Below are 10,924 nucleotides of genomic sequence, written 5' to 3'. Positions count from 1 at the left end.
TTTCTCCCAAATGGACAAATGCATGGGTTTCCACCAGTTTCCTCCCCCAGTCCAAAGATGTGCAGGTCAGGTGGAGTTATGAGTTTATCAGGATAGGGCAGGGGAGTGGGCCTGGGTAGGGTGCTCTTTCAGAGGGTCAGTGCAGACTCGATGGGTCGACTGGCTTGCCTCTGCACAGTATGCATTCTATGGATTGTATGTACCGGATCAAATCTAGTTCATCGCGCACTTTACGGCATGAACTTGAGAGTATTAAGACTGAACCTTTTTTTAAATCTGATGTATTTATTGTTGTAAACATTAGCAAAAGCATTCAGATTGTTAAGAGCCTCGAGTCTTTGTCTCGATCAGTATTTCGGCACAAATCTTCTCAAACCTCCGTTTACTCAACAGTTCCTGAGCAGCATTAATCCCAGTGAAGTGCAACGTTCCCCAGAACTCAGCGTCTTCATCTGGTACACTCAACAGCTCCTTCTTGGAAATGTAAGGATCTGGGATGTGGAAGAATATGTCATATAGAGCCTTGTCATACTGTGTACGAGCCAAGTAGGAGCACAACTGGACATGTTGCAAAGCAGGCGTTTCCAGGTGCGCTGGCTCCCACTCACTTGCCGGGTTTGGAGACTCTGGAGGTTGTTTTGTGCTAATTGGAGCGGAGAGAGGAATGTTCTGAATCTGCCAGTAAGGCGAGTACCAAAAGTAGTAATTCGGCGGACCATCAAGAGATGAAGTGTAGAAGTGAAACTCGGGCCTGTTATTATTCGGCAGCATATAAGATTGCAGGTGCATGAACCTGATATTTTTATTCAGGCCTCTTCTATCGATCGGTTTAACGGGGCTTGGATTTGAGGGAGTTTTCACACCTGGTACCTCAGGTGTTGACGAGGCTTCAGCAGTGCCTAGATTGGACCAAGTGCTCGTACCTGTGCTGGAGATTTTCACATCAGTCACAACATCTGCGGATGTTCCACTCGAGGTCTGATGCACGGCAGTGGGAACCGTAACAACGGAGCGGCCCTCATCCAGCACGGAGATTCCCTGGGGGAACCACTTTTTAAGTATATCCTCTGCAATCCTTGCCCGTGACTTTACAATTCTGATGGCCACATCTTTGAGGGAAGAAGACTTTCCTTTTGTCTGACTATTTGTGATGGGGACATTCCGGAGAAGAGGGCTGATAGGTCTGGGGTCATCAACTGAGCAGCGGGCATCCTTCAAAAGAGGAAAATTAATGAGTACCGAACATCTCAATTTATCGATGATAATTATGAATGACATACATAGAAGTAAAAAGATGATTTATGTTGGGAAAATGATGTATAAAGTAAGCAACATTTAGATAGGGGCAGCATGGTGGCAGAGTGGTTGGAACTGCTGCCTCCCAGTTCCATGGACCCGGGTTCAATTCGGCCTTGGGTGACTGTGTGGAGTTTGCACCTTCTCCCATGCCTGTGTAGATTTCCTCTGGCTGCTCCATTTTCCTCGCACAGGCCAAAGATGTGCAATTATGTGGATTAACCATGATACATGCGTGTGGTTACGGGGATAGGACGGGGGAGTGGGCCTCGGTAGAGAGCTCTTTTAGAAGGCCATTGCAGATTTGATGGGCCGAATGGCCTCCTTCTGCCCTGTAGGGATTCTATGGATTATATAGAACATTTAGACACAGCATATTATCTCTGGCAGTGAATTTCCTAACTCAGGACTGTCCAACACACCAAGATTGCTGAAGCTTTATTGATCATTTTGACTCACTTGTCATTTGATCACTGTATCTGAAAGACATACATTTATAAACGATTCTTTGTCAAACTCAGGTTCCAAAGCACTTTACAGCCAAGTGTCATCACTGTTGAAGTCCTTTCCTTCCGTTAAGCTATGATTACAGATTGCAACAACTCTCTGGTTAAATGGTGTCACCTGTGGCTCTTTTGCCAGTCAACTTAAACCTCTTTCCTTCAGATACCAATCTTTCTGCCACTGGAAATAGTCCCTGCTCTTTTACACTGTTAAAACCACCCATTCATCTCCATCAAATTTCCTCTCAATCTTCTCAGTTCCAAGGAGAACAAGCTTTTTCAGTCTCCATGTAACTATAGCCCCTAATTTCTGTTTCCAGCCTAGTAAAATGCTTTTGCAAACTCTCTAAGGTTTTTGCACCCTTCCCAAAGTGCAGTGCCCAGAATTGGATATAATTACTCAAGTGGGGGCTTAACCAGATAATTTACAGAGAATTTACAGAGGAGGCCATTTGGCCCATCAAGACTGCACCAGCCCACACCTCCACCCAGTAACCCCACCAATCTTTGCTAACCAGTGTTAGCAGGAGAGGACTATCAGACAGGAATGGGCCATTCAGTCACTCAGGCCTGGTCAGCCCTTTTTTTGCTTTTGTATTTGATACCTCTATTTAAAACTCCCCAAGGATTCCAGGCAACTTAACTTGCCATGCCATCTTGAAAGATGTATTTGTGCAGCCAAGAACCCTTTGTTCCAGCACCTTTTAAATTGTACCATTTATTTTATGTTCTCTCTCTTTATTTTTCCTACAAATGATAGAATTCCAACAGTGCAGAAGGAGGACATTTGGCCCATCGAGTCTGCACCAACACTCTGAAAGTGCACCCTACCTAGACCCACTTCCCTGACCTATCCCCATAATCCCACCTAACCTGCACATCTTTGGACTGTGCGAGGAAATTGGAGAATCCAGAGTAAACCAATGCAAACATGGGAAGCACGTGCAAACCCAACACAGTGACTCAAGGCTGGAATTGAACCAGATCCCTGGCGCTATGAAGCAGCAGTACTCACCACTGTATCACCACACTGCCGTTTTCTGACCAAATGCACTGCTCCACATTTGTCTAGATTAAATTTAATCTGCCTTAGTTCCTCTTACAGTCTGTTACCTGTCTTCTCATTGTTTATTACAATTCCAAGTTTAATTTAATCTGCAAACATTGAATTAAACTCCATACACAAAGCTAAGGCCATTAATATATGTCAAACAAACGCAGTGATTCCAATGTTGATTACTGGGGAAACCATTCTATACTTCTCTCCGGTCTAAATATAACCATTCACCATCACTCTCTGCTCTCTGTTCCACAGTCAATGTCCCTGCTGACATTGTCGCTTTGATTTTGCTAACGGATATATTAAACAGTTTTTATTCAAACACCTTTTGAAAATCCACAAACAAAACATCAAACACACAATTCTCATCAATCTTCTCAAGTACTTCATCAAAGAACCCAACCAAGTTAGTCAAACACAATCTGCCTGACAAATTAATAAATGAATGCTGACTTCCTCCTATTTACCTCTTTTCCAAATGCCAATTAGTTTTTTTCTGTTTTATTCTACCTAAAGATGTCCTAACTATCAACATTACAGTGACTGGCATAATATCCTCCCCATTGTGTCGTTGCTCAGTTTGTCACTTGCTATTTTCTTAAAAACCAAGGCTTATAACATCTGGAATACTCCAGTCCTCTGGACTATAACATCTGGAATACTCCAGTCCAACACCAATTTGGAATGTTGTGGTCAAACCCTCCATAATTTCACTCTTAATTACCTCAGTAACCTCAACCTGTCAAAACTCTACCTCAAGTACTGCCAGCCTTTTAAATACCCCATCCTTGACTATTTTTATCCTATCTAATACTGCTACTACCTCTTCCTATACTGCTACATTGACAACACACTTTATCCATCATCTAATTCAGAGGTCAGTTGGGACCACTAGTCATGAGTGATCTTTTTGTCTCACTTACTGTGGGGTATTTTCTATGCTTCCAGAAAGAAGTGAAGGAACTGCTGGCCACCGTAGGTATCTGGTTATTGCTAGGAGTACTCTGCTTTGATATTTGGTTTCCCATCTTGTTCCTAGAAATAAAGGAACATTTTCAGGGCTACGTGCCAGGTGGTGGGAGGTCTTGTGGTGCAGGTGGGTAGCATCCTTACCTTTGGGCCACTTTAGGAAGGATATTTTGGTCTTGGAGGGAATGCAATATAGGTTTACAAAAATTATACCTGTATTACAGGGGTTGGGTTACGAGGAGAGATTACTCAAATGAGACCAGTTTTTGCTATAATTTAGAAGGATGGGGGGTGATCTGATCGAAGAATTCAAGATATTAACAGGGAAAGACAAGGTAGATAAAGAAAATCTATTTCTACTGGTTGGAGGTTCTAAAACTAGGGGGCATAATCTAAAAATTAGGACAATGCCATTTAGGAGAGATGTTAGGAAGAACCTCTTCACTTAAAGGGTGGTAGAGATTTGGAACTCTATCCCACAAACAGCAGTGGAAGCTAGATCAGTTGTCCATTTTAAATCTGAGGTAGATAGGTTTTGGTCAGTAAAGGTATTAAGCTATATGAGCCAAAGGCAGGTATATGGAGTTAGGTCAGAGATCAGCCATCATCTCATTGAATGGTGGGACAGGTTCAAGTGGCTGAATGGCCTAATTCTGTTCCTATGTTCCGAGAGCTCCAGGTTCAAATCCCACTTCAGGATTTCATGGCCATGGAAGGTGTGTTTATAATATGGCAAAAGTTAATTATCAGCCTGCAAATTCCCGAATTTACCTGATGGCACATGATAAGAGTGGGCGAGTGTCCTGCTTTGCCATTTTGCAGAAGGCAATGGCAAATTATCAAGCATAAACAGAGACTCATCCAAAGGGAGTCCAAGGTCACCTTCGGGCTTGGGATATGAAGGAGGAAAGAGACTTGCCATGTAACTATTGTCCACTCCTAAGTTCTGTTCCTATTTTCAAATCCAAAACATCTAAGACTCAATTCAGATGTTGGACAGAATAATTCAAATATTTTGACATCAATAATGTCTCATTTTGATGGCTCCACCCCTTGCTGCACCAGATGCCAATGAAGATTGTTACAGCACCCTGGGATAGTGCACAATTAATTCCAGCTCAACAGGCCCCGGGCTCCCAACACAAGTGACTTGACCAATAATTCCTATAAAAATTCCTGAAATCCTTGGCTGCCCAATAACTTATAGTCACTCGGTTTGTAAGTTGAAACACAATCACTTTTAATTTATAACAGAATAAAGGTGAATATGCAGCAATTATAACCCAATAATAGCAAGCTAACCTACTACCTTAACTGTCCCACCCTCTACCCACACACATATAGGGCAAACAAACACAGACGAATGGAAAGGGGTAAAAATAATAATGATTCAGGTAAAATGGTCAAGTGCCCTTGCTTTCAATGTTGAATTGTTTACCGCAGACTTTCCTTCCAGTATGCTGAGTGATCTAAACAACCGGTGTACATTTGTTGATGGTCTTCTTGCAGAAACGTTCATTCAGTATCCACAGGAAGTATGATTTCTTTGAGAGAGACACTTTAGCCTTTATTGGGCTACTTTTGAGTCTACTTCTCTTTTGTCTTGCATCAAAGCCAGCTTCAAGTTTTAATTTCAGTCCTTTACAGTTTCAGTAGAAAAACATCCAGCCTTACTGGAGAAAGAGAAGAACTCTCACACTGGATTTCTCGAGAGAATTCATCAGATCTTTGAGAGGGAAAGAGTTAGAGCTCCTTCATCCAGGCTTCAAGATCCAAATTGAAAGGAAAAACCAACCTTATGGCTCAAAGCACCTCAGAGGAAAAATGACCAATCACTGCCTGGTCACAGCCTTCTTGGCCATACATTGGCCACCAGTCACATCAATCAAATCATTCTGGACCATTCTTTGGCCGCTGGCCAAGTCAATCAAATTGAGTCATCACTGATCTCTCCAGCTTGAATTAAGTGAAAAGTCTGCATTGAAGACATAGACCCCTTAATCATCCAGAGATAAAAATTGTAATAGCAAAATAAAATAAACGAAAGGGAAAAATAAGGGAATAAAGGAGGTTTTAAACAAGAGAACAGTTATGAGATTTCCTCACCCAGCAAGCATTTCACTTTTCAGCCTCAGATAATAGATAGAGTAATGGTATTGTTTCCTGATGACTGGAAAGAAAGAATATGGCCGGTATTTCAGGTGTGAAGAATGGCGAAGATCCTGCCAGCCACACTACACTCTGTCCTTCTTCAACCCATTAATCTGTTCTGTAGAACTTAGAAATTGGTTCAGTGGCAGCTGCAAAGGATATCTTAAGGCTCCTTGATATTGAGAAATATAGCACAGCTAGCATAGACTAATCACAGAAACACAAATAAAAAAGTCTGTGTCAGTGTTTAGCCTCCATGTAAGCAAACTGTCTCAAACACATTTATCTGTGCTGTCCTGTGTCCATTCCTTCATTATCCTGTCCAATGTAATTATGAATGTTGGCATTGTTTCTGTCATGATATGCACTCATGTACATAGTGAGATACAGACAGGCAGTAACAGACACTCAGTACAGCCAATCAACACACAGGACAGAACATAACCAATCACCAGGCAGAACACTATAAAACACAAGAGGCACCGGCACTCTGCCTCTTTCCACTGGTGACAACTGTAGTGACAGTCAGGGTGTATATATCAGTGAGTACCTTCTACACATGGCTCAGAGCTCGTCTGGTCTAGTTAGTTATAGTAAGCATACTTAGATTAGTAGAGTGTCAAACCCACAGCGAACTGTGTACACTGCTTAAGAAGTTCAATAAAACGTATTGAACCAACATCACAATTTTGAGTTTACTTTCAAGTACAACTGCATCCAGTTGCAGTCCGTGTTACCCCAGGGTGAATAACACGACATGGTACCAGTAGTCTACTTTCTCTAAGTGGTTTATCTCAAGTGATTCCATAATGACCAGCAAGTGCCTTCCAGGGGCATGGAGAAGATCCAGCCCCCCCCCCCCAACAGCTATGGATCTCCGGCAATCTTGGCGCCAACTGGTGGGTCTTCAAGCAAAGGTTCCTTCTCTACACTGAGGCCTCAGGCCTTGAGGATGCGTCCGATGCCAGAACAATCGTGCTGCTCCTATCAACTGCAGGGGACCAAGCCATCTAGATTTTCAACTCGCTTTATTTTACCGACGGCCAGGACAAGACCAAATTCAAGACCGTTTTAGAGAATTTCGACAGTCACTGTGAAGTTGAAACAAACGAGAGCATTGAGCGCTATATCTTCCAGCAATGCCTTCAGGGTAAGCATGAACCTTTCCAATGCTTTCTAATTCATCTCTGTATATTAGCGCAGTCCTGCAAGTATGGTGACACTGCTGATTCCATCATCAGGGATCAGATTGTGTTTGGGGTGCACGCCGATTCCTTGCGTGACTCCTCAGAATTAAGCACATGACCCTGCCAGTCAAATCTAGACGTGTATCGTGCATGAGCATGTGAGAAATTGGCACTCCCGTCTCAAATCGGCAAAGTACGGAAAACTTGGCTCCCACGAGTCAGAGTGTGTACAGGACATCGCCCAGATGCAGCGCCTCAGTATCGATGAAAGCGGCAATTTTGCGCACTTTTCACGGGGCCCCACGCATACGCAACACGAACGGGAGAACAAAGCGGCTGAAAACCAGACTGCGCAGGTGCAAACGTCAGCTGACCGCACTGCGCATGTGCGACGACGCACGGAGCGTAACGACGTCAACGTCATGATGTGCCCAAACTGCGGCACCGCCCACTTAAAGCGGCAATACCCTACAAAAGGCAGGTGATGTTTAAATTGCGGGAAGCCTGGACATTATGCAGCCCTGTGCAGGTCTGTACCACCAATCTGGCAGCAATCCCGCCTGTCAAGGCGCCGTCGTCCCCACCACCACCTCTCAGGTGGTCGACAAGGATCAGACGCAAGCCCCAAAAATTGGATTTATAGACATTTATCTTGTAAATTTTGTTCTGTATCTGCACGCTAGATACCTCTTATTTAATGTGAATAGTCATACATGTAAATACAGTCGCATATGCTCCAAGCAACCAACATTTTTTTTAAAAAGGGGGGATGTCATAATATGCACTCATGCACATAATGAGTTACAGACAGGCAGTGACAGACACCTAGTACAGCCAATCAACACACAGGACAGAACACAACCAATCACCAGGCAGAATGCTAGAGGGTGGTCTCCCACTATAAAACACACGAGGTATCAGCAGTCTGCCTCTTTCCACTGGTGATAACTGTAGTGACAGTCAGGGTGTATATATCAGTTAGTACCGTCTACACGTGGCTCAGAGCTAGTCTGGTCTAGTTAGTTATAGTAAGCATACTTAGATTAATAGAGTATCAAACCCACAGCGAACTGTGTGCACTGCTCAACAAGTTCAATAAAGCGTAGTTGGGTGACTGGGGAATCTCACCCATAATCTTGGTGTTGTGTTCTAATCCCGTCTTCTCTGTTCAAAATGGGTGGAGCATTGCTGCGGGAGCGCCGACGATTTTTTCATCATAAAACTAGACACTTCCTCTGGACATAGCCTCAAAATTGGAGACTCCAGCCCTTAGTCTTCCAAATGGAGAATGCAGCCCTCTATTTTGTGAGAACAGAGGAGAGGAGGGACACCCTCTTCTCCAGACTGGGCTGCAGACTCAAGGCCGCCCTCCTGAAAAGCCCCTGGGAGGTGGTGGCAGAGGCAGACAGAGCTGCCAGCCGCACCAGGAGGAAACAGCTGGTGATCCTGATGAGTGGGGAGCACTTGTGAGATCTCTGCCCTGAGAGGGGCAGAGAACTTGGGAGGGTTCCTAAGACCACGGTGCAGGTGCCCTTTGCTTGGGGTGAACTCTGCTAAACCCCTGCTTCCTCTGTAGTGGGGCAGCGATTCTGAGGTGTGGGTCACTGATTGAGCTTGACCAGATCCATTCCCATGCCACAGCTGGGATATGAAGGTTTCCAGGGGGCTTGCCTGGGTGGGCTTCCACATGGCAAGAGCCTCTCCAACCATTTACAGGACACAGTGAGCAGTCAGCAGTATAAATAGCTATCGGCTTGTACCTAGCACCAAAGGGGTGCATTCAAAACACGTACTGCAGCAATGGTGGTCTGAGGCCAGGTCCCCTGAAAACGAGGGACTTGGCACCATGTCGTTCCCTGCTACTGCCCCCGGCCTGGGCAACTACCTCCCAGCAAGCCCAATAATTTTTGGGGAATTGTAAGAGTTTGTTAGCCTTTTGTTTCCCTTCAACAGCCATGACATCCAGGCCCTGCTTGTAAACACTTGTACCAATTTGCACCCACGTGACTTCTGCCGAAGAGGGATGGAACATTGGGGAGGCGTGGAGCATGAAATATCCAATCCACTAATGAGCTTTAAATCCATGCAAATGATGGTTTTGCATGGATAGGCCAGTACGGAGCACAAACTTCGATATCGCCGCTGGGGAGCAGGGACCAGAACATGACGTAATCACGATTTTTCACTTGCACGTTATTTTCTGCCCGATCACAATTCCTTCCTGCCAGCGGCAGGAAGTGTCAATTACCATTGGTCTTTCTATGTCATTGTATTTCCTTCTAGCAGGCAGCATCTGTGAATTGGGGTTGCACCCTCTTTAAACCCTCAATATCCTTCCTCTTGCCTGGAGCTAATTGCTGCCCAAAATGCTTCAACTGAGGCCTTCCCTTGTAATAGGTTAAGTGTGGTGTCCTCGCAATTGGAAAACTAGCACTCCAGATGGGTTTCTCTGGCTTCCAATGACTTTGACTGTCTGATGGAATAATGCACACCAGACAGCCGATTAATGAAGATTCAATAAAAATGGACATGTGCGTATGCATGCATGTACACAAGGACATGTGAGCATACAAGCTCACATCTACATTCACATGTACACATGTGCACTTCACACACTTACAAATAAAAACATACACATAAAAAGCATGTAAAACGCAATCCACTGCATCCACCTATTCCAGATGTTTCTGCTGTTCCAACACTAACTGCTAATGTATAATAACTCCAGTCAATCTCGCTCGCTCCTCTTTTATAAGCAGACGCCTGAACTCTGGGGTTTCAACCTCTGAGTCTGACACTGTGACGTCAGTTTCATTGTCAAAGCCACCAATCACAAACCACTAAAACTGAAACCATGGCGACAGATTGTTCTTCCATCATGTGTCAAACTCTCAGCAAGAATGTTTCTCCTTCCTCGTGGGGGCAGAGGTATTGTGAAGAGCAGCACCCACACTGTCAGCTTGATAAAACAGAGCAGGGCCAGGGGCTGCATGCTGGGTGGAGGTCAACACCAAAACTATCCTCAAACCTCGGCAGCAGGTCTTCAATTTATTTCATCTGACCTTCAAGGGTATCCTCGCAAGGGAGTGCGCAGTACATAGCCAGCTGTTTCTTTTGTGGTCCAGGGCATTGGGTTTGGGTTTGAGTACTTGGGTTTGAGTAGGGTGATCATTGCTCGGCACAACATCGAAGGGCCTGTTCTGTGCTGTACTGTTCTATATATCTTCTATATGGGCATGCCATGCAGAGAAAGGCACTTGGGTGGGCACCCCCTTAGAGCTCCAGAAGCAGCTGGATGTGTGCTGTCCTGATGTCGGCTGATGCGAAGCTCCTTCTAACTTTGGACCAGGCAGATTCCATTCAATGGATTCCCTTGTTGCTCATCAAAGTGTTCATCTGCAGGAGGGCCCAAAGCACCACTGGTATTTAAGAGGCCGCAGCATACGTTTGCTGGTGAAGTGCTTTGACTTCGGCAGAGTTTATGGAATTGGTGTTTGAGAGCCGGTGCTAACAGTCGGGGAGCACAGAGGGATTCCTCACCCAGGCTGGGGTGCTGTGCTGACAGTGCCACTTTGCCTGTGTGATCATGATTTGGGGCAGGAGATGGAGGGAGGTGAGGTTCTGTGAAGAGGGAGAATGGGTCACTGCAGTAGGCCCGAACCATCACCTGGAAGGAAAAAAACAGTAAGAAGGTGTAAATAAGTGTACTGGCCTGAGAAAGGTTTTATCCGGAACAATTTCATTACTTTCTATGAGCC

The 10,924-nt window shown here is 44.8% G+C and overlaps 1 protein-coding gene across 1 annotated transcript; it reads right to left on the bottom strand.

The window, feature by feature from the left end:
• Positions 1 to 264: 264 nt before the first annotated feature.
• On the bottom strand, positions 265 to 9,933 carry LOC119953482. Its single transcript, XM_038777813.1, has 3 exons — positions 9,787 to 9,933; positions 3,783 to 3,894; positions 265 to 1,212 (listed from the first exon to the last, which is right to left on the bottom strand). Exons 2-3 carry the CDS (start codon positions 3,885 to 3,887, stop codon positions 322 to 324), a joined length of 996 nt encoding a protein of 331 aa, XP_038633741.1. The 5' UTR covers positions 3,888 to 3,894; positions 9,787 to 9,933; the 3' UTR covers positions 265 to 321.
• Between the last annotated feature and the right edge of the window lie 991 nt (positions 9,934 to 10,924).

Source organism: Scyliorhinus canicula, chromosome 18 (assembly GCF_902713615.1).
Source record: "Scyliorhinus canicula chromosome 18, sScyCan1.1, whole genome shotgun sequence".
NCBI classification, from domain to species: Eukaryota; Metazoa; Chordata; class Chondrichthyes; order Carcharhiniformes; family Scyliorhinidae; genus Scyliorhinus; species Scyliorhinus canicula.
The sequence above is the reverse complement of the archived record's forward strand: the minus strand, read 5'-3'. Positions and strand labels throughout refer to the sequence as shown.